Raw genomic sequence first — 23,841 nt, 5'->3', positions numbered from 1 at the left:
TCACACTGGCCCCAGTCGCCTAAAGTAGGGGTGTTCTACTGTGTTCTGAGACAGAAGCCCATCCTTCAAGCAACCTCGAAATTTTGGAATGCTGGATTCACAGTTTCTTTCCTCCCCTGGGAAAGCTGAGATTTAGGGTATTCCCCTTGCTTACTCTGCAGTGAGCTGAGCAGGTCAGACAAGGCTCTGGCAAGTGTGTGCTTGGTAGTTCAAACCCCCATTTTTATTGCCAGTGACTTTCAATCTGGGGCACTTTGCTTCTAGTGCTCAGATTATTATAGCCAGACAGAACCCAGTCCCTCATGCAGGTTCTAGAAAAGTCAGGATGTTAGATGTCTGTTCCAGCTCTTCCCTCCCCAGGTAGCTAAAAGTTGCCTCCAGATCATATAGCACCGTGCTAGGTTTGGGTTGTAGATTATAGCAAAAGGGTACCTCAAGGGTGCTAGCAAAGAGGCTTATGATGCTACAGCCCCTGCCTATCAAGCATGAGGCTCTTTACGCAATACCATCCAAAAAAAAAAAAAGTTAACCTCAGATTTTCCTGTTGGCTTTGACATAGCTAGTTTAGTGTTTCTCTGTAGTACAGGAGCCCCTCAACTGAATTTCTCACCAAGGGAATTGTTCTGTATATAGTTTAAATAATGTGCTCATGGAGTGAAGAGACCCAAGATTTTCTGTTCATCATGTTGGCATCACTTTCTCCGAGACCTTTGTTTTTTTCTTTTTCAAACTGAAACGGGACTTAAATGAATCACAGGAGAAACAAATTACATAGAAGACCAGGAATCAAGTGGTACCAGACTCTTCAACAGCAACTTTAGAAGACTAGAACTCTGGTTTTGAATTCTGAGAATGATTATTTTGAACCTAGAATTCTGTATCCAACCAGACCATCAATATTAGGACAAAGTAATGATGGTTTAGTCATGCAAGAATTGACATGCTGTATGTACTTCTCAGGAGAGTCCTAGAAAATGTTCTCCACAAACATAAGGAAACTAAGAAAGAGGAAAAAATTGACATCCAGAAAATGATCCAGCATAGAGAGGCAAGGCTAATTCCCAGTATGATGATATAAGAAACTCTGAGGTTAACATCTGGGCAACAGAATTGGAAAGCAGCTAGAATGAAACCAGGAAACAGCGAATTTGGGGAAGAATATATGTAAGAAAAAAGTGAAAAGGAACTGGCTGTGGTGGTACACATCTGTAATCCCAGTACTTAGGAGACAGAAGGCAGGGTAATGAGTTTGAGACCAACATGCAATGACCCACACAAGACCTTAGGAAAGAAAGAAAGGGTGCAAAAGAAGAAAGAGATTATCTGGTGTATGACTAATCATATTCAGAAAGTATTTACAATTCTGTCATTTGGGAGATCTTCATGATAGGCACTTAGCAAATGAAGCAAAGGAAAAATGAGAAAAATATGCAGTTTCTTTTGCAATGTTAAAAAATTGCAAAAGAAATGAAATTTGATGGTATCACATTAATTTCTTAATTGAAATGGGATAAGGTAAATACTGTTTTATAATTAAAAAATTGCAAAAGAAATGAAATTTGATGGTATCACATTAATTTCTTAATTGAAATGGGATAAGGTAAATACTGTTTTATAATTATTTTTTTAAAAGCATAAAAAACGTATTAAATCTACCCTTCTGAGTAGTCTCAAGTGCAGGACATTAACTGGATACACATTGTACAACACATTTCTACAACTTTTTAATCAAATGTAATTGTAATGGGTATTTAATATTTCATTGTAAAGACATATCATAGTTTACATACCCTCTATTTTTGGGCTCTTGGTTCTTTATAGTATTTTGTTGTAACACTAAGGGTTCTGACTAAATCATTGTCCATATCCTTCATTGAATATTCAGGTTAAGATCCTGAATTAGAAGAGGTACAAATGCTGTTAAGGCTTATGATACTTGTTCAGTCATCTTAATTGGGTTTAAAATACACATTTTCTTCTGAGTCATGGTTTATTGTCCAGAAAGCTGGACATTTTGAGTCATGGTACATTTGTATGTTTCAAAATCTTCATAAACTGAAACTATTGCTCTAAACATTTAATTAACATAAACAAATACTTGTGGGAAATATCTGTTTGGGTAGTTCATATAGAAGATATTTGGAATGTATACTATTTTACATTTATTATACGGAGAATAAACCCCTTTTTTGCCCCCTAGGAACGGATGATCACACACTTTGAAAGGTCCAAAATGGAGTGAATGATGGGAAGTTTTGCAGTTGAAGATGGCTAACATCGGGGAAGAAATCAGCTTCTGTGTCAGTCTTCTACACTGCTCCATGGGATTAAAGGAGACAATGGCATCCTGATCTGTTCCTTGATCTTTGTGCATGGGAGCTGGCGAGAGGTGTCAGACAAGGAGAACATCTTATTGAAAACACTTCATAGGATGAGAAAAATCTACTCGCTTCTTATTTACAACATTGATACCCTTTCCCTCTCCAACCCTGACATGGATGTGTATGCAACTTTTGTGTTGTTCCTGAACTCTCTGTTTCAGTTGTTTAATCTGTCAAACTAAAAAAGTGTAATGTCTTTAAAGGACTATGTCATCAACACCGTAATGTATAATCTCCAGGAGCAACTGCCTGTAATTTTTATTTATTTAGGGAGTTGCATAGGTGATGGCGGAAATTATTAATTATCTTTCAGTTTCCTGGGAAGTCAAGGTCACATCTTGCAGAGATGATTTTGAGTAAAATGGTCCTTTCTGAGTTAAGGAGCCACGGTTCTAATATATTAGTGATCAATAGGGAAAGAAAGGAAAGGAACATGTGATTCAGATCATTTTTTTAAAAAGCAAAATCAAGTGCAATTTTGTTTACAAATGGTGTATATTAAAGATTTTTCTATTTCATATGTACTTTAAAGAAAAATATTAGCTCAGCCATTTTCACATCTGCTATTGTGACACATCCCATTGCTGGCAATGTGGTGCACACTCCAAAACTTTACTACTGTTTTGTAAGCCCCCAGGGGCGGCGCTGTGGAGTCCTAGGCAATGTTTGATTTGCCTTCATGCCATATTTTGGGAGTTGGAGTAGATATCAAGAGGCACTCCATCTAAGTGTTGTGATTGAGCACCCTCCTAGAGGACTATAATGCTTCAGAATGAGGAGCTTATAGAAAGGACATAGGTCCTTCTGGCCTTTTCAAAGTTACTTTTGCATGAAGTAGTGTGGAGGCCCTGGACTGCTGCTCAGTTTTTAGGATCAACTGTTTAGTATCTGGTGTTGGTTTAGAAACTGTTTATTAAGGGACATCACAAGGTGATGGTATTCACTTGAAGCACTATATTTCTGTTTTAATGGTTTTATCCAATTTTGCCTTCCCAAGATTTTTGTTCTACATAAGAGTTCATGCCACTTTTTAATATAAAAAATTTTAACAAAATTAATATATTTTTCTCATTTATTTCAAACTTTCTCTAAGTACCCTTCCTTTTCCCAGACTCTTTCTTGTGGAAATTTTCTTTCCATGACATTTATTGTAGATTGTCATATTTTATGTTGAAACACAATGACCACACTCTTCACTAACTCATACTATAGTGAAAATGTTAACATTTGGGTAGCATTTGCTTTGGTGACTTTAAAAAAAAAAAAAGCCACTCAGGCAATATCCCTAAGGAAGAACAACATGAAGAACATGAAAAAGTAACTAACTATCTCATGCTAGTACATTAGCAAAAGACTAGTAATATTATGCACTGGTGTTGCATACTAAAACTCAGAAGATGGAATTAATAATTACAATGTAATAGGTTGTAAGTATTTTTTTAGGCTAGTTTTGATGTTTACTTGAAACTGCTGGGGGTGGGGTGGGGTGAAAAGAAACTGTTGTTTTAAGCAGAGATACATAGTACAAACTTTATAGCCTACAGCCTTTCTGTGTTACTGGGACAGGATATAGTGTGTCATTTCTTAGGACAGGTTAAGAAGGAATTCATCATTTCACATTGACTTGTTTCTTTAGTGTGTATTGGTTATATTGGTTTTTGGCTTTGAGGCTGAAACGAAAAGACAGACCTTTTTCCCATCATGGCAGCTTGCTAATTCTAAATTTTCAAGAAGGTGATCAGAGATCAGCTTCCACAGTGAAAATCAGCCATAACACAAGATGAGTTTAGCAATTTTTGTGTCTCTAACCACTTGAAAATATTCTTTCATTTGATTATCAGAACAGCATTTGGTAAAGCTGAGACAAATATTTCTCATTTACAAATGAAGAAACTGATACTGTGTGTGAAAACCAAGTAACCCAGACCAGTTGTTTTGATGTCATATCATAGATTCATCCTTTTAGAGTTTTGCTTTAAACACAGCCACTTAAGTTTATGACATCCTGGATGTTTTACTAGCTACAGATTACTCTTGCAACTCAGATTCAGTTTTGTTGTATTCTAAGTCTCTAGGGGGAATACGAAGATAACCTCAGACAGTAAGGACTCATAGGAGGAAAGAGCCATGTCACTTGCTTTCCTACAAGGAATATTAGGAGAGATTGGGATATTAGGAGAATATTAACTAATATTAATATTAGAATATTAGGGGAGATTGGGAGAGTTGAGTTGGTAGTAATATGATAATTTTAAAAGAGTTACTAATTCCCCGAAGTTAGTCAATCAACTCTTCTTGCCTACACCCTTACTACTTAGATGTGGTCCAGGGATCAGTAACATCAAGCAACACCAGGGAGCTTGTCAGAAATACTTAATTTAGGGCCTCATTCTGGTCCCATTGAATCAAAATCGATTTTTGTAAATATCTTCAGGTGGTTTGTATATACATTTAGGAACCATTGGCCTGACAGTAGTTCACCAGAAGTAATTTTGCCAACCAGAGGGCATTTGGTATTGTGAGATATTTTTGGCTATATCTTGATCTCTTGAGAGGGAGGGTGCACTGATATCTATCTGCCAAACATCCTACAATGCCCAGAATGCCCCTCCCTAAAGAGTTATCCTGCCCTCAGTGTCAACAGTGCTGTCGCTGAGAAACCCTATCCTAGCATGATGGTTTTCAAGTTTTTAAGTACTTGGACTCAGCCTTGCGAGTTTATTAAAACAAATTGTTGTTCCCTCTAGAGTTTGATTCAGTAAAACTGGAGTGAGGCCTGAGACTGGATTTCTAACCACTGGTCTGCACAACTTTAAAGATGTAAGTGGTAATCCCTTCGTTGATGTGTAACGGTAATACTGAAGATGTTATTTATTGACTGGAATACATCAGACGTTGCTAGGAGTTCACGACAGTAAATTATAGGTACTTAGATAAAAACCGTTTCACAGATTAGGAAAGTTATGACCTGGAAGGATTAAATATCCTTAAAAAAACACAATTTCCCAAATGGCAGATCTTCATCCCAAGTCTGGCACCAAAGCGCGAGTTATTAACCATCACGCTCCTTGTGTACGACGGTACTAAGATTAAGATACTTATTCCCCACCTTTCAAGCACGCGGGAACTCAGACTTAAGACCAAGTTGCTTTGTGGGTAGGTTAAAGATGGGAACCCAGGCTGCAGGTGTGACTGGGCGGAAGGGGCGGGACCTCGCTGACGGAAGGGGCGGGCTCAGCCAGGAGGAAATCCGGTGTTGACGATGGCTGTGATGCTGAAGGGTCTGTAGTGGGGGGTCCCGGGCCTGATCCCGGTCTACCCTTCTCCGCGGCCTGATTCCGGCCACAAGCCCTGCTCGGCACACTTGGGGCGAGACTGCGGCAGCGACTCTCTCCTAGCCGCCATGCACGACGCTTTCGAGCCGGTGCCGATCCTAGAAAAGCTGCCTCTGCAGATCGACTGTCTGGCTGCCTGGGGTGAGCCGAGGGGCCGCTGGGCCTCGGGAAGTGGGCTGTGTGGGGGCCTCAGGGGTGAGGGAGGGCAGAGAGGCGATCACCCTTGGTGATCAGCGATGTTCATGGGAGCTGCTTGGGCGAATCCTACGGACCCGGCCTTTTTAGGGACGTTCCACCCTCTCGCGTGCTCTGCAGGTGGAGGTTGAGTTTTCCTTATTAATTGTGCTCAGCCTTGGCGCATTTGGATTCCCAAAAAGTATTCAATGTAGAGGACAAAGCAGTGGGAAGTTGTTAGACGGCCAAATGTTTGTGTTGTTTTCTATTGGGCATGGAACAAGCTCACACCATATGCTTTTTTCCCCTAGCAATCACTCATCGTTCACTTTTTCTTGCCGTAGATAGACTTTCTTAATCTGGCCAAGTGGTGGCTGCTTTATATCAAAAAATGCTCTTGTTACCCAGCTCTGTAGGTGGAAGAGCATTGTACCAGACTGTCATGAACTTAACCTACATAACCTTGTACAATCCTCTTGGAATTGACTAGCGCAGAAAGCAGGATAGGGCATCTCTTGTGTGTTCTGGAGTTTAGGAGATAAACCTTGGCTCTCAACTGCAAACATTGTGTGTTTGTTTATGTGTTGTTGTTTCTGATAATAGTTCCTAAAGGCAGAGTAGATTTCAATCTTTCCTATTTTGTACAAGTCTTAGAAATTAAGGACCTAAAAAAAAAAAGTCTTGTAGAACCCTTAATCAAATTTTATACTGAGGAAGTTGCCCAGAACAGACTGGTGGTGGCTGGCATACTATGCACCATAAATTGATAGTGTCACCCAGCCATACTTGCAGAGTTCCTCATGGCCCTTCAGCTGGGTTCCTTCACTCCAAATCTTCATGTTAATGTGTGCCCTCCTTCTTTAGCATTCCCAAGCCTCTAAAATTACACCTTTACTTTAAGCTGCCCCAGTCCACTGGATTGAGGAGAGATCTTATTTCCTCCAGACAGCTCAAGAAAAACCATTTCCTGGAGGAAAATGCTCTCAGTAAAAATTAAAAATTAATAGAGAGGGAAAACAGAAATTAACAAAATGAAAGACCTGAGGCAATGCATAGAAGGGTTCATTCCTTTGTTGCTTTTCCAATATGTATTAGGTATCTATGTGGGCCATTCTCTCTGCCAGGGCCAGAAATACAAGGATGAATAAAAAACAGAGCCTGTGTTTAGAACAGTGAGTAACAAAGACATGTAAACAGATAATGATACAGGGGCATATTGCTGCCTATTACTGTAACATGTAGGAGGGGTACCCAACTCAGCCTAAGGCAGTGTGATACTGCCTGTCACACTGCATTTTAGCCTGCCAGCATCATTGACAAGAATCATCTGATTCTCTATGGAAACTCTCTCATTAACTCCACTTTGTCACAGTAAAGACCCCTTTTACCTGTGCTTTCTAGGAACACAGTTTAGAAATGATAGGTAACTTAATCACTCACCAAACAGGAGAAATGCCCTTTGTCTCCTACCTTACTACTGTGCTATAAGAGTCTATTTACTTCCTCTTGTAACAAAGCAACTTTATTTTTACTTCATCAACAGTAATTATTGCTACTTCTAGTCATACCTTTTTTATCTAGTTATTACGTTGGATCCTCAGATGGAAAGTTCATCCAGGAACCTCCATGGGTCAGGTTGTGCAAGGGCTTGAAACTGTCACCCTTCTTGATTAGGGCACCATCATCTCTCATCTAAATTAGTTTGTTGTGTTCTGATCGATCACCTTGTGTTTGTGTCATTTTCAGTTTTTTATCTAAACAGAGATGGAGTGAATCTTTGAGCACCTAATTCTGACTATATTTCTCTTCTTCTCGCTACCCTGCCGTGGCGTCATTTCACAACTAGAATAAGTTCTAGAGTTCTTACTGTGGCTGCAAGATTGGACCCCAGTTGTTTCCCTGGCTTTATCTTCTACACACTCACTCTTTCTTTCAAGTACCAGACATGCAGTCTTCCTTGTTGTTCCATGAACACACAAAACATATCTACTTCGGGGCTTTTGCACTAGCTGGTGCCTCAGCCTGGCGCTCTTGCCCCGTTCCTCGGTTCTTCTCTTCCCCATTCTTCAGTTCTTTCACATCTCTTAAGTCAGGAAGACCTTTCTTAAGTATCCTGTATAAAAGAGAAGGTCATTTCCACCAATGTGCTGTTCTCTTACTCAACTTTACCTTTCTTCTTATCATGGATCACCACCCAGTGCTATTTTATGTATTTAGTTATTTTCTTTCTCTCCACAATTACATAATCAGAGCAGGAACTTGTTGTTGTTGGTTTTGTTTGTTTTTGGTGGTATTAAGGTTTGAACTCAGGGCCTTGTGATTGCTAGGCATGTGCTCTACCACTTGAGCCACATCCCCCGCAGGAACTTGGTTTTTGTATGTTGCTATATACCCAGTGCTTAGGACAGTTTCCTTACACAATGGGTATCTGGTCAGTATTTTTTTAATTAATGAATAGCAATGATATTAATAGCAATAACTTTCATTTATTGAGCATTAATTTGTGTTAGGCTTTTATGAATAATTAACTCCATTTTATAGAGGAAGAATCTGAGGTTTAGAGAATTTAAGGAATTTTTCTAATGTCACATCTCCAGCAAATTATGTCTGATTCTACAGTCTGGTTCCCAAACTTTATGTTTAGAGACTGTAAAAAAAAAAAAAAAATGCATATTTCAAACTAGATGCAGTGGCACACTTCTGCATCCCAGCTAGTCAGAAGACTGAGATGAGAGAATCACTTGAGCCTAGGAGTTCAAGAACAGCCTGAACAACATAGTGAGACCCTGTTTCAAAAATAAAAAGCAAAACAAAAACATATAGATTGTGTGTGAGTGTGTGTTTGTGTATTTGTGAGTATACATGCATATTTCCAAAAGAAACAATGGAAGGATAAACCAAAAATTATTAGACCATACCTATAGCAAAAAGGACAGGAGAGGACGGAATGGACAAGGATGGACGCTAGACCTCTCATAGATTCAACTTGAAGCTACATAAACGTTTTCTAAGTTAAAATGCATATTTCAGAATCTCGAGGTACAGGACTCAGGAGTTTACAATTTTAATGAGTTCAGATGATTCTGATATAGCTATTCAGGGGCTTATCCTTTGAGAAACCTTGTTCTTTGCCATATGACCCAAAGAAGGGAGGTGACCACTACCTTATTCATATCTGTGTTCCTGGCATTGGGCCAGGAGTGGAATTGTTTATTACATGGAGTTGGACTGCATTGTATTGTTAAACAGAAGTTTCATCAGTGTCATTGTGAGCAAGAGGTCCTAGTCTTACTCACTGGGAATCATAGGCCATCATGAGTTTTCTAAGGACTGACTGGTTCGTTTGTATATGTGTTACCTGTTTGTGTAATGCGTTCTACTTTCTGATACGTAATACTGAGTTTCAGAAGACTGTCCATCCCATACTGTGCTTGTTCTGTAGGCTTGTTGTTCGCTATATTGTGCTTGCATAGAAGTGATGACATGTTCTACAGAGTGAAGGACTCCACATGGGTCAGGTCTCTGGTCACCCAAGCCCTGACTGACTTCCATAACCAAACCAAACCCCTTCAGTGTTCTTGCCATTAGCACATCTGAATAACATGTTGTTTGTTCTTATGAGTTTGAAGATTAACAATGAATATGTGTGTGATACCTTTAGTTTTTAAAGGGAGGTTGTTACAAGTACTTTGCATATATGATGTATGCATTTCCCCTCAGTATCTTCAAATAAAGCTTATAGGGGTCAAATAAAATTGCATTTAAAAATTTTTTCAGTGAATTTAATCTGTCTGATTCTCTTTTATGACCAATTGAATAGGGAACTGAGTTTGATAAGAAATATGTATTGGCAATAAGTGTTTCCGTAAAATGGGAAGCAGAAAAAAAACTTAAAAAAAAAATGGGGAGCAGAATTTTTTTTTCAGTAGTGGGGATTGAATCCAGGGCCTCACTCATGATAGGGAAGTGCTCTACCACTTGAACCACACCCCCCAGTCCAGAAGTAGACTCTTGAATGTCATGCTGTCATGCTTAGGAGTTTGAATTGAATTTTGTTAGTGCATTTTCATGGGGAGTTTAGCCACAATGTGACCACATTGTGGAGCTTCTATATGATAACTGTCAACAAATGTGGAAGACTGTGCAGAAAGAGACTAGTTGAGGCTGTCACAGGGACCCTTTGGAGGAATGGACTGTGTCAGGGTACCTTTTGGAACTCAAGTTAGTAGACCTTGGCAAACTTAGGAGGAAACTGAGGCTGTTAAGAGAGATAAGGAAACAGGAACTGACAGGGGTTGGAGGGCAAGACTGTAGAGGTAAGGATGGGGAGTATGGTGGGTGTTATATTTGCCTTTTGATTGAGTTATAGGTTTTTCTGTGATGAGTGAGTTTTGGTTTTTTTCCAGTCAATATAATTTTTATCTAAACTATTAAAGGGTATCCTAAAAATCAACTTTACTTTTTGCTGGATTGCTTGATGTCATGATATCTATAAGTAGATATAGTGTTTTACAAAAAATAGATACAATGTTTTTTACAGAACATTGTGAGCTGAAGTATTTCTTCCTGTGTTCTGCTCCAGCAAAGTCAACAGCGTTCCATTAGAGCTTGTGTGATTTCTGATTTTAACATATGTCCTTAAGAGCACCAGTGTCTTTCTTTCTGCATCCCCCCTTTCCTTTAAAATATAAAATAATAGAAAATAGAATCACTCTCTTTTTCTGGACGACTAGGGATATGAACCTGGAGAAATATTTGTAATGTGGAGCCTGACCTGTTTTTGTAAATGTAACTACTGCCTTTCAGACAACCTCAGGCCAACACCCATCCTTTGATGTGGGATGCCTTAGTATGTGTATCACAACGTGGTTAGAAATCAGATAGGTTGAGCTGGAATCCCAGCTCTGCCATCTGCTGCCTATGTGTGGACAAATCGTGTATGTCCTTGCCCTCCACTTCCTCATCTATAAAATGAGGATTTAAAAGAAAGAACCTTCTTTAAAGGATAGTTGAATGTTAGCGAAATAACATATGATATGTGCTTAACATTTTCTGGTATACCACACATGCTCAGTAAAGATTCTTTGTACTATTATCCAATACAATCATGTGCCAAATTACAATCTTTTGGTAAACAACTGGCCATATATATAATAGTATATACCATATAGCTTAGGTATATAGTAGATTATCCATTTAGGTTTGTATAAGTACATGCTATGATGTTTGTACAGCCATGAAATTGCCTGAGGACACATTTCTTAGACCATGTCCCTGTTGTTAAGCTTACACATGACTGTATTTCATTTTGCAGAGGATCAGGAGAGAGAGGTTAGGAACAAAACAAGCAAAATAATAAGAACAAGTTTATGAAAGAAATGAGTGACCTTTCTGTTGCAATATCAAAAGCTGAGAGATGTATGTTTATATTCTTAAGCTCCCCACATGAGGTAATATGAATCTGATGGAGTAATTATTTAAATCCTTTTGAAATGCTCCCAGGTGCCCTTGAACCAACAGTATAAGCATCACTGGGGAACTTTTAGAAAGGAAAATCGCTGGACCTGTTTCTAGATCTGTTGAATCAAATGCTTTGGGGGCGGAGCCTAGAAATCTGTATTTTAACATAACCTCAAATCATTCTTTTTTTTTTTTTTTTTTTCGGTGTTGGGGTTTGAACTCAGGGACTACACTTTGAGCCATTCCACCCTGTCTCCTGAGTAGCTAGAATTACAAGCATGAGCCACCAGTGCCTGGCTCTCAGATAATTCTCCTATGCACTAAAGATTAAGAGTCACTGACCTCGGTCATTGTTTTTAAATAAGAGCTTTATTGAGATGTCATTTATATCACATACAGTTGTATACTTTAAAGTATACAATTCAATGTTTTTTAGTACATTCACAGAGTTGTATAACTATCATCGTAATTAATGTTAGAACATTTTCATCACTCCCAAAAGAAAGCCAGTACCCGTTAGTATTCACTCCTCACTTCCCATCAAATACCCCAGTGAATGGCAACCACTGTGATCGTTCTGACTTTGTGGATTTGCCTCTTTTGAACTTTCATATACATGGACTCATGTGGCCTTTGTGTGTGGCTTCTTCCACTTAGCATGATGTTTTCAGGTTTATCCATGTTGTAGCAAGCATCAGTGCTACTTCTAATGCCTGGCTAGTATGGATGTACCATGTTTTGCTTATTGGTTCATCAGTTGGCCAACATTTTGATTTTTTTTTCCACCTTTTAGTTATTATAAATAATGCTGTTCTGAACATTTGTGTACAAATTTTTGTGTGTACCTATGTTTTCAGTTCTTTGGGAAATATTCCCTGGAATGAAAATTTTGGGTCACAGGGATACTCTATGTTTAACCTTTTAAAATTTTTTTGGCAGTACTCAGGGTCTTCCACTTGCTGGACAGATGTTCTACCACTTAACCCATGTCTCAGTCCTATGTTTAACCCTTTGAGGACTGCCAGACTATTTTCCAAATCAGATGCACCAGGAATGTGCATCTGAACATTCCTGCCAGCAATGTGTGAGGGTTCTAATTTCTTCACATTCTTGTTAACACTTATTGTTATCTGCTAGACCATCTTTTGAGTGAATTCTGTATTTATTCCTAAAGTAAAATCATTAAGGCTTTTAGCTAATTTCTAACATTGGATTCCTAGTTTCATGTTTATATTATCCTTTTTGTGATTTTATAAACTTCCAGCTTATTATTAGTTTAGCTGAACTAAAAAGTATATATCTTTTTGTTTGTTCATTTGAGATGAGGTCTTGCTGTGTTGCCCAGGCTAGACTTGAACTCATGATCCTCCTGCCTCAGCTTCTCACATAGCTGCAATTATAGGCATGCACCACCATACCCAGCTTCAAAAATATATCTTAATAAAATAAAATATCTTAATAAATACAAGCAATAAAAATTAAAATCTTATTATTTTATCTTAATAAAAGTAAAAAGCACCTCCACCCCCCGTTTATTTTTTTTTGACAGTACTGGGGTTTGAACTCAGGACCTTACAATTGGCTAGGCAGGCTTTCTACCACTTGAACCACACTTCCAGCCCCAAAACCCTTTTTATAAACTATTTTATTTATTGAAGAGTTTAAATAGTACTTTAACAAAACCTTACATGATATAGAAATAATACCAAAGCCCCTCTGAATGTGATTATCAGCTAACCCACCAGAGATACCAGTGCTTCTGGGCTCCTCTATGGCTATGTAACTCAAAGGCTAAGAGACTGACTGAAGTCAGGTTGTGAATCACTGGATAGTCTTTTCTGGGAAGAATAAATCAATAAGGCATTTTAATAAGGAAATTGATATGAAACCTTGCCTTTGAAGAAGGACTACTCTACTCAAAAGGGTTATGACAATGATCTAGTGAGTCTGGCTCTAGAACTCCCTTTAGCTTGTCTCTTGGATGACTTCGTAGAGCAGACTGGGCATGATTCAGGCAGTGGGAAGATCAAACGTTCAAATCCTGGACCTACTCTTTGATCTGAAGCCACTAGTACCACAGCTTCTCTTGGCCTCTCATGTCTAAAACAATCACCAGGAATATTATACCGTATTGCGAGACATGGCTCCCACCATTAGTGGATGAATGGTTGTGCTTTCTGAGATGGGAAGTACCAGGCTCTCCTCTGATTGTATAAGACAGGGACCCAAACAGGGAAGAATTGAGAGGACAACAAAGATGCCAATCCAGGAGGTCATCATTTGGGGCTTCTTGCTGTCAGTGGTTTGTGTTTCCAGAGATGAAACAAGGCTCCAGCACAGAGCAGTTAAGCCCTAGGGCCTGATTGGTTTTATCAGTCTGGCAGTTTCAGAGTGAGTGCATAGGATAGTCCCAGCACCTGGGTCATAAACAGAAGGTAATGATTCCAATACACAAGAAACCAGAGTGAAACCACAGTTGGGCTTTTGTATAGCAACACTTAACTTGTGGATATGAGGGGAAAGATGCTGGTTGGCCGCTGGTCCAGTCACCTGTGCTATTTACACCACAGTGCAAAGATGACTAAATGGAGTTTCACACTGCCTTGGCACTGTTGTCTGAGTGGTAACATTTGATGCTATGGGCAGACCCTCAGCTGCATATCTGTCAACTTTTGTTGGTGTACTAAGCAGGATAGCCAAAGTCACTTCGGCAAGGAGGGTGATAGGCAGCAGAACAAAGAATGACATCAGCAGGCACTTACTCTCCTTGATAGAGCCCATGCAGTCCAGAATGGTGACCACCAAGATAATGGAGCCCACTACGACAAGTACATTGCCGAGCCTGAGCAATGGGAGGCTGTAGAAGAGCACTCCAAAGTTGATATGGATCAACCATATACCTCCCAAAGCCCAAAGTGCAACAGTCCCAGAACCAAAGAGCAAGGTGAAGAAAGACAGGATATTTCAGCAAGTTCCAGGTACTCGTGCCTATGCTGGGATGTTCTTGCCCTTATGCAGGCACTGTCTCCCTCTGCTTCAGGCAGAATTTGGTGATCATTTTTGAGGTGGCCACTGACAGGGATGGTAACCCAGATGTTGGGGTTTTTTGTGTAAAAGGAGAAGTGAGGGCAGAAAATACCAGTAAAAGGTCCTTTTATCTTTTTGGTCAGTTTAATTTTGAAACAGTGAAGCAGGGACTCTTTAATATCTCTAACCTAGTAATTATTCAATAAATAGTTTCAGTTCATTCTCAGATACGTCTCCTTTTTTTTTCTCCTTCCCCCTCCCCCCTGCTGGGATCAAGCCCAGGACCTTGTGCATGCTAGGCAAATTCTCTACCACTGAGCCACACCCCCAGCCTTGGACATAATAAACACTCTTTAGCTTTGCAAGACAGTTGTTGCTGAAAGCAACCCATTCTCTTGATCATTGATTATTACAAGCCCATATAAAACTAATTGACATTTCTCTTGGCTTTTTTCTTTTCCAGAGGAATGGCTTCTTGTTGGAACCAAACAAGGACATCTTCTTCTCTATAGGATTCGGAAAGATGTTGGTAAGCTTTCCAGAACTGATGCGGACTGCTGTGCATGCAAAATACAAGTTTGATAGCCAGCTGGTATACCTGGACCATTAAAAGAGTGATTGGGAATTGGAGAGAGTATGGTGGGAAAATGGGGAGGAACATGTAAGAATCTTTAGGGATTTGTTTTTTTCCACAAAATGTTCCCTACTCCCAGCTGGGAGGTAGGGCTGAATATTTCTCCCTTCTCACTTATTGGAGACTCACTCCAGTAGTGAGAAATATTACTGATGGAAATAAGATTCCTGTATAAATGATGTGCAGTGGAAGAGAAAAAACTAGGAACCATTGATATAGAGGATCTTATTAACTCATGAGGGAAGTGATCTGGTCTGTGTCCAGTTTTGGTTCTCCCTGGCCTTGTAACTGTGAGCAGATCCTTCTAGTGTCTGTTTTCTCTTCTGTAGTATGTTTCACAAGGTTGTTGGGACCAGATATAATAATATCTAATCAAATGTAACTCTGTCAATAATTATGTAAAATAATAAGTAAAGTACTTGAAATCCTGCTAAGGGGTATCCTTTATTGGGGAAAAAAAGCACCTATTACCTTATGTTGCCTTTATGGAGAATTGATGTTTGGATATTATGCCTTAGAGCCTTAGTCTATAGATATCTTCTGTTAATGCCAAAGTAGGTCAAACCAACTTGTCATGATTCAACCATATTAGACCTACAAAACCACAGCTTTCATAGTTTTTAATCTAACTTGTATTTCCTTAGTAAGTAGTGGTAAGGTAAGAGGGGTAAGAGTAATTCGCATCAAAGACATTAACAACTATAGGTTTATTTCAGTTGTGTTGTCACTGGAGAGCAATAGTTATAAGAGATCTCTAGACACTGAGTATCTCCAAGGTCCTTAGAAACCCTGCAAACTTAAAACTAAGTTCACAATAACTAAAATGTTTGTTTTATTTTTATTGTGTCAACATTTTCAGTGATGATACAAGAGTAATGGTAATTAAGACTGCTGGCCCTGAGCCCAGATTAAGACAAACTGTACTGGTGGTTGCCATGGTTTTCTCTACCATGCACTCACTAACAGTGGTAGAGGGTTTTTTTTTGTTGTTGTTTATTTGCTTGTTTGTTTATTTTTCCTTTAAGCTAGTTTCACTTAAGAATGTTCTTGCTAAAACAGTAAAAGTTGTAATTTTATTGTGTGTTATATTTGGTACTGTATGTTTTAAATAATCCTGTGTGGATATAATGAGAAATACACATGAAACTTGTGCGAGGTGCCAAGGTGTGCATGGCTATCTCAGGGAAAGCACTTGTGGTTGAGTTACATTATGAACTGACCAATATTTTTCATAGAGTGTCATTTTTACTTGAAAGAATGACACTGATTTTTCAGACCATTTTTTCAAAAATGAAGTCACTTCAAAGAAAACAACTGGCAGTGTTTGTTAGAAATGATAAAGTTTGAGTTGTCAAGAGAAAATTAGAGTTACTTGCATTTACTTCCATGAACTTGACAGCTTCTTAATGCTTAAAGATTTTCCCAGTGAAATTGGAGTGATAGTAATGAATGTGGTTTTTACTGTCCTATGATGAAATGTGCCAGCAGTTGGAAAACTGCATGACTATTGAACAGTGTTTTCCAGCTGACCAGTGCATGCAGTTTCTAAATCAGGCATAAATAAAAGATCCATTCAAAGTATGCAATACACCAGTGGGTTTTAATGTAACATAGTAGAAAATAGTTCATTGATAGGTTTGACGTTGATTCTCCATTACAAGAAACTCCATTTGCCAAACTTTGCTACAGTACCAAAGAGGATGATCCACAATTATCTGAAAAACTATTAAAATATCTCTTTGTTTTCCAACTATATATCTATATAAGGGTAGATTTGTCTCAAACACTTCAACCAAAAAAATTTATAAAAACAGATTGAGGACTGGTGGAGTGGCTCAAGTGGTACAGCCTACCTAGCAAGCATGAAGCCCTGAGTTCAAACCCAGTACCACCAAAAAAAAAAAAAAAAAAAAAAAAACCAGATTGTATGTGGTACTCCCAGTAGTGTGTAGAGCACTTGCCTAGAATCCGAGGCCCTGAATTTGGTCCCCAGCACCACAAAAACAGCAGATTAAATGCAGAGACACATATGAGAGTCCAGCTGATTTCTATTAAACCAGGCAGTACAAGTTTATAAAAGTGTAAAACAATGCAGATTTTTGTTGTTATGGAAAAATAGTTATCTTTCATTAAACTGTTATTTCTACTGAGATGGGGTTATTAATATGTTAATAAAAAGTATACGTTTTCAGTATAGTAATGAGTTAATAAGTATATATTTTAAGTATTTCTCAATTTTAATTTCTAATTTGGTAAGCATTCATAGAAATAACCACATAAAAGTTCTTTGTGGTGCCCAGTAACTTTTAAGATTAATTATGAAGGGGTCCTAGGACCAAAAAGTTTGAGAATGTCTGCCCTAGGGAATTTTGCTTATAAAGAAAATTGCAAATGTAGAACTTTTTATCAAACAGGAATGCTTTTTTTTCTTATGAAATGTAATGACAGAATACCAAGACATGTTCTAGAGTGTCTCTGCAACTTGAGGGCCCCATCTTTATCTGTTCTGTGGGGGCACACATAGAGGAAGGAAGACTGGCATGGTGACACGAGTCATTGTGGCTGCTCAAAGAGTCCACACTGACTTCCAGGGGGCATGGGCACAGGGAGCTGGGAGGAGTGGTCCAGGAGAGCAAAGGTGAGCATTCCCTCCGTAAAGGAGAATTTAGGTGCCAGCGGAGATGAGGGGAAGCCAGCATCCAAGCACAGGATCAGAGTCAGCTGAGTTTGCTTCTAGACCCTGACTCTCACTAGCTACTTCCTAGCAGCATAACCCATCAGCCCCTCAAATATGAACTTGTGATAATGATGCCTACTCATTGGACATGAGATGCAGAGAACATACGCAAAAATTTTAATCCAGAAGCTGGTATCTAATTCCTGCTTCATGATAGATGCTGTTTCTATGATAATTTCTGTCTGTTTCATTCTTTGGTGACTTCTGAGACTGAATATTTTATCATCTCCAGCAAAACTGAGTTTACATTTTTTTATGGTATATTACCTTTTTCCCCTTTTTTGCAACAGTGCCATCAGCTGTAGCATCACCTGAAAGCAGCAGTAAGTGTAGAAGCATGACATTGCTCTAGCTCTGGCGATGGGATGAGTGTTTTCTCTGTTATATAGACACAGGGTAGCTACTGGGAATTGGGTTACATGTAAGTATGCTTTTGGCTAGGTTTCATTGCTTGGGCTCATATATTTGACCTTTACTATTTCTACTCTTCCTTATGAAACACTCTGCCAAGGTATATTTTGTAGGGTAAGACCTTCAGACTAATAGGTACCTTTCTACTTGAGTCACCTTTGTTTGAACCTTTCTTATAATGCCAGAAGTGCATGAAGCCCTCTGTTCTAAAATTGGGATTGAAAGCAGCTTACTCTGCTCAGTAAAACAGCTGCCTATTTTACATCTCTGACTTGCGGTATTTTAGGAACTTTTAAGGACTTAACGTAGAACAGTGTGAACCAGAATTTTTGTTGTTTTTAATATGTATACATAGGTTTGGAACTACAAATTTTTATTTCTTTTCCATAGGTTGCAACAGGTTTGAAGTGACACTAGAGAAATCCAATAAGAACTTCTCCAAAAAGATTCAGCAGGTAAGCAGTGATGATTGTCACTACATGAATATTTGGCTTATCTGAAACCTTGCTGTATTAGTCTGCTTTTCAATACTATAACAAAATACCAGAAGCAGGCTACTTTGTAAAGAAAAGAGATTTATTTAGCACCATTCTAGAGGCTCAAGGAAAGGTGCTAGTGTCAGTCCAGCTCTGGTAACGACCTCATGGTAGGAGCACATGCAAGAGGGAGAAATCATATTGCCAAATAAGAAGCAAAAGAATGATTCAGAAAGGGACTTGCTCTTTTATAACAACCCTCTCTTGAGAGCTAATTCCATAGAACTATCATATCCCTTCAGATCCCATGCTCCCAGTAACCTCCCACCAGACCCCACCTCTTAATATCACCACACTGGAGACCAATCTGCCAGCACATGAACCTTGCAGAGCACATTTAAACCATATCACCATGTCTAAACCATAGCATCTGCCAGTGCTAGAACTTTGATAACATTGCTTATTAACTCTTTGAACCCTCTTTTTCTACCCTTTCATTTGCATAGGGATCATAGCCCATGTATCATGTGCCTGAGATCCTCTTTCACAAGCAGAAATTGTGGTTGCACATAAACATGAGTCAGATGCCTGTAACTGATATACGCTCCTCAGTTCCTTTTTAGTACTGTTGCTAAATGAGCATTTGCTAAACCTTGTCAGCAATGTTTAATTGAATCTAATGATTTGTTATTTTCCAGATCCATGTGGTTTCCCAGTTTAAGATTCTAGTCAGCTTGTTAGGTAAGAAAAGGGGTTGCATTTGTATTTCATGTGTCAAAACACAAATCGCCCTTTCATGGTTATTTTGATGGTAGTTAACAATGAGCTGATAATATTCTAAACCAAGTGCAGCAAGGTATGCAGGTAATAAAGGCTTCCCCAAAACTTGAACTTTCTTCCCCAAGGCTTCTTGCTTCATTCATTCATGATCAAGCATTTATTGTGTAAGACCTGAACTAGCCCTTGGGAATGCCAAGTCATGCAACATTGTTTCTATCTTTGATACTTATATACTGATTATGAAGATCAAAGTAACAGAAAGTGACGGTGATACAAAGTGGTAAGAGCTGAGGGATCTTAGCAGTGGGAGAGACTGCAAAGTCTAATGGATGGTGAGACTTCCCACAGAAAGAGAGAAGTAGGCAGAGCAGTATAGCCAGAGGGAACTTGAACAAGTTGTTCCCACCACGTAGCAGTGCCTGGCAAGTAGACTGAGAATGTGCGGTGGAGGATTGTGAGCCATCAGGTGAGAGGCAGATGAGGCCAGACTGTTGAGGGCCTTGTTTGAAAAGCCATAGTTTCACAAAAGGCATCTAGAGAAGCCTTTTCTTGGCAAGCAGAGGCGGACTGGAAATTTGTCTCACATTCTTCTGTTTGGCCCGGGGCCGATGTAGCAGAATCATTGTAAACTTTTTCCTAGGTCCACAGATGAACATTTAAGCAATTCAGTCTTCGTTAATAAAACTAGGCATGAGGCCAAGGTGAAGTTACCATGGTCCCCCTAGCCACAGTTCACTGCCTCCAGTTTCAGTTGCCTGTGGTTAGCCTCAGGTTTGAAAGGAGGGTAGCAAGTACTTTACAATAAGCTGTTTTAAGAAAGAGAGATACTACATTCACATAAATTTTTTAATCACAGCATGTTATTATAATGTTTTGTTTTATTGTTTGTTACACTTTTAACCTCTCTAGCTAATTTATAACTTAAATTTTCATAGATACATATGAGTAAGAAAAATTTATATACAGGGTTTAGTGTTACTCTGACTCAGTCATCCCCTGGGGGTCTTAGAACGAAGTAATCTGAGACCACTGTATTATTTAGCTAGCTCTGCATCAAATCCTTGCCATGGTTTGTACAAAATCCACTGAGTATTTCTTTTTCCTAGTTGGAGCTTTGAAAGTCATTTCTTGTACGAATACTGTATTATACAATTCCAGACTTGAGAAGGCAGACATAGGAGTACTTTGGAAGTGAAAGAGCTCTTTTATTAAAGTCAGCCCAAATTTTTAAGGAACAAACTATCCAAGTTCAGAAGATCAGGTGGTCTCTTGAAATGTTTTGTACTGATAAATCCCAGAATGAATCATTGTTAGTGAAACTGAAGTACATCTTCAACCAACATCTGCCATCTAGTTCCTCTAGATGTTACACAATTACTTTTTTGTCTTGAAAGTGACTATATTAGAGAATGGTAATACTGGAATTTTTCCTCCCAAACAGAAAGCAACATTTATGTCCATGACCTATTGACATTTCAACAGATCACTACAGTTTCAAAGGCAAAGGGAGCATCACTGTTCACATGTGACCTCCAGGTAAGTGGACACAAGATGAACTATGGCTTTGTGCTTAACCAGTGCAGTCTCCTTATATTCCTGCCGTTCCATGGCACTGGTGCTCCAAACCCAGAAGACTCCAAAGAGAATATTTTCTTTTGGATTATATTATATATTCCCCCATTATATGTAGTGTGAAGTTGAAATGTTTGTGTTTACTGTGTGTTTGCAAATTAGAGTGCTGGACATATGTATGACAGGAGGCAACTAACCAAGTGTAAAAACACTTGCCCAGACAAACTGTTGGTGGGAAAGCAAGACCAAACATTGTCATGAACATTGCAATAATGACAATTATTATATAGAACAAGTTAAATCGACATGCAGATTACTATGGTCTTTGTCTTTTGGAAGTTTTCGTTCAAAAAAGACATCGCTCCTTATTTTTGCCAATTCATCTTCCACACATTTCAAAATCTGCCTCCCCCTCACCTCCACTCAGCTCTGATCACACTTTAGCATTTGTGGTTCACTTTGACACTGCATTGTTTTATGCTTAGGAATTTTCTTTTCCCAATTCCTTCACAGGATTGAGAGTGAGCTTGCTATCACTGGCACATACTGGCTGTGACCTAGCTCATAACAACCATGGTCAAGGAACATTCAATTTAAAAAAGGAGGCTGGGGTGCAGCTCAGTGGTAGAGCACTTCCCTAGTATGTGCAAGGCTTGAGTTCAATCCCTAGCACTGAAGGGAAAAAAAAAGAGGAAGCAGTTACACAGGGGAAGCCCTTCCCTGGATTTTTCCTCTGGATTGCGAATGCCCATGTGCTGCTGGGGTTTGGGACTGGCTAGCCTTGGGGATGAAGTGCTCCTTAGCCAATTGTTCTGAGTACATCATAGAGAATGGTGTTCTTCTGCCCAGCTTTTCTGGCATCATGGCTTTATAATACAATGGGTTTTCAGATTACCATCCATTTCAGTTTAGAAAATCTGTACTGTGGTTGTCACTGTACTGTGGAACCATTGTATGTACACCCTTATTTAATCTGGGTATCTCTTCCCAGCACACTAAGACTGGTGAGGAGGTATTGCGGATGTGTGTGGCAGTGAAAAAGAAACTGCAGCTCTATTTCTGGAAGGACAGGGAATTTCATGAACTGCAGGTAAAGTTCACTTGTGCCTGGCCTATGGGTTGGATGGGAGCTGGTGCTGTAATCAGTCCACATCTTGAAAGACCCTCTGTCCAGTTCTAGAGAAGCTCAGGACCCCCAGCTTGTAGCCCTCCCCAGCCAGGTACTGTGGGGCAAAGTACCAGGCAGCTTGCTTGGCCCTTGTGGCACAATTCTCCATATCTAGATTGGTGTCTTTCACCAATGTACTTTGTCTAGGTCCTAGATGACCTGCATTTCTACTAAGGGTAGTTTCCTGGCCTTGCTCTGGGAGAATTGTGCTCAAATGAAGATTAGGGTTATTTTGCAGAATCAAAGTAGAATAATAGAAAGGCCCTGTTTTGTTTTTGTTTTTTTTTTTAATTTTAAATTGAACCCTTGCCATCTTTCTTTAGGGGGACTTCAGTGTGCCTGATGTGCCAAAGTCCATGGCATGGTGTGAAAACTCTATCTGTGTGGGCTTCAAGAGGGACTACTACCTGATAAGGGTAAACCTTTTGATTTTTCCAGTGTCCTCAGTTTACCCTGGGGAAGATGACTGAGTTTACCTTGGGCAGGTGATAGTGAGCTTCTGAACTGCAGGTCAGAAGACCACCTTAAATAAAGCTTTCAGCATAATGTTCTTGTATTTGCACATTTTTTGTTCGTTTAGCATTTTCCACAAATAAGATGTCTGTGTAGCATAAGCCAAGTAGTCAGCTCTCAATTCTGTACATGACAATTATTCACAGTGTGTATCTAATTATTGGGACAGATAATTAGGGCCACTTGTGTTTGCCCAACAGTCTCCTGTCATAATGGACACTCTGATACTTTTGTCAAACAAGGAATATTATTGGCTCTAGGTTATGGGTTTTTTTCTGAATTTTTCCAGACTGTGTTCATGCCTCCATCTGGGGAATAGTGGGTGAGTCACTTTGTGTCCTCCTGTAGGTGGATGGAAAGGGGTCCATCAAAGAGCTCTTTCCGACAGGAAAACAGCTGGAGCCCTTAGTTGCACCTCTGGCAGATGGAAAAGTGGCGGTGGGTCAGGACGATCTCACCGTGGTGCTCAATGAGGAAGGCATCTGCACACAGAAGTGTGCCCTGAACTGGACAGACATACCAGTGGCCATGGGTGAGCCCAGCAGTAGCTGCTGTTTCCTACTTTGGGCTGGGGTTGGGTGTCATCCCTGTGGAATGGAGTTCCATTCATAGCTTTAACAGACTGCTTCACATTGTCACTCATTCTCAGTTCTCCTTATAAGTAGATTCTTTTAGGACCTCTAAATCCCAGTTACTTGGGAGGTGGAGATTAGGAGGATTGTGGTTCAAGGTCAGCCCAGACCAAAAAAAAAAAAAACCAGATCCTATCTCAATAAATGATCCAGGTGTGGTGGGCACATCCCAGCTAAGTCAGGAGGATCTCGGTCTGAGGCTGGCCCCAGGCAAATCATGAGACCCTATGAAAAATAAAGCAAAAAAGGGCTGGATCAAGTAGTAGAGCATCTACCTAGCAAGGAGGGGAGAGCTGAGTTGTGCTTCAGAGGAGGGGAAAATATAAACAGTAGAGTATATTTCGGGAAGTGATTGTCTACTGCTATTTTCACATCTTAGTTCCTTTTCTTCCATCTTCCTTTTAAAGTCTTTATCATGTCCTCTGCCAAATAGTCTACATTTGGAAATTAGTGTAACTCCATATTGAAGGGCTTTTGATGGTTACTGTTGCCATCATTTTTGTCACTTAGAGACACGGACTGCGTTCAGTGTCAGTCCCTG

At 39.5% G+C, this 23,841-nt stretch overlaps 2 protein-coding genes and 1 pseudogene across 4 annotated transcripts in view; 2 read left to right on the top strand and 1 right to left on the bottom strand.

Moving 5' to 3' along the window:
- Nucleotides 1-3,439, top strand: part of Tmem87a (transmembrane protein 87A) — a 56,742-nt gene extending 53,303 nt beyond the window's left edge. For both annotated transcript variants that reach the window (XM_074065749.1, XM_074065748.1), the window contains exon 20: nucleotides 2,201-3,439. In XM_074065749.1, the coding sequence (XP_073921850.1) occupies nucleotides 2,201-2,242 (42 nt within the window). In that variant the 3' untranslated portion in view covers nucleotides 2,243-3,439. The remainder of the gene's footprint in view (nucleotides 1-2,200) is intronic.
- A 2,161-nt stretch (nucleotides 3,440-5,600) lies between these two features.
- Nucleotides 5,601-23,841, top strand: part of Vps39 (VPS39 subunit of HOPS complex) — a 48,458-nt gene continuing 30,217 nt past the window's right edge. For both annotated transcript variants that reach the window (XM_020158030.2, XM_020158031.2), the window contains exons 1-8: nucleotides 5,601-5,857; nucleotides 14,841-14,906; nucleotides 18,550-18,614; nucleotides 19,334-19,376; nucleotides 20,857-20,951; nucleotides 21,979-22,077; nucleotides 22,479-22,571; nucleotides 23,017-23,200. In XM_020158030.2, coding sequence (XP_020013619.1) covers nucleotides 5,785-5,857; nucleotides 14,841-14,906; nucleotides 18,550-18,614; nucleotides 19,334-19,376; nucleotides 20,857-20,951; nucleotides 21,979-22,077; nucleotides 22,479-22,571; nucleotides 23,017-23,200 — 718 coding nt within the window. In that variant the 5' untranslated portion in view covers nucleotides 5,601-5,784. The remainder of the gene's footprint in view (nucleotides 5,858-14,840; nucleotides 14,907-18,549; nucleotides 18,615-19,333; nucleotides 19,377-20,856; nucleotides 20,952-21,978; nucleotides 22,078-22,478; nucleotides 22,572-23,016; nucleotides 23,201-23,841) is intronic.
- LOC109682657 (leukocyte surface antigen CD53 pseudogene) lies at nucleotides 13,647-14,718 on the bottom strand (annotated as a pseudogene).

The sequence above is a fragment of the Castor canadensis genome, chromosome 2, assembly GCF_047511655.1.
Source record: "Castor canadensis chromosome 2, mCasCan1.hap1v2, whole genome shotgun sequence".
Classification (NCBI taxonomy): Eukaryota; Metazoa; Chordata; class Mammalia; order Rodentia; family Castoridae; genus Castor; species Castor canadensis.
Note: the sequence above shows the minus strand (reverse complement) of the source record. Positions and strands in the feature narration are given on the sequence as shown.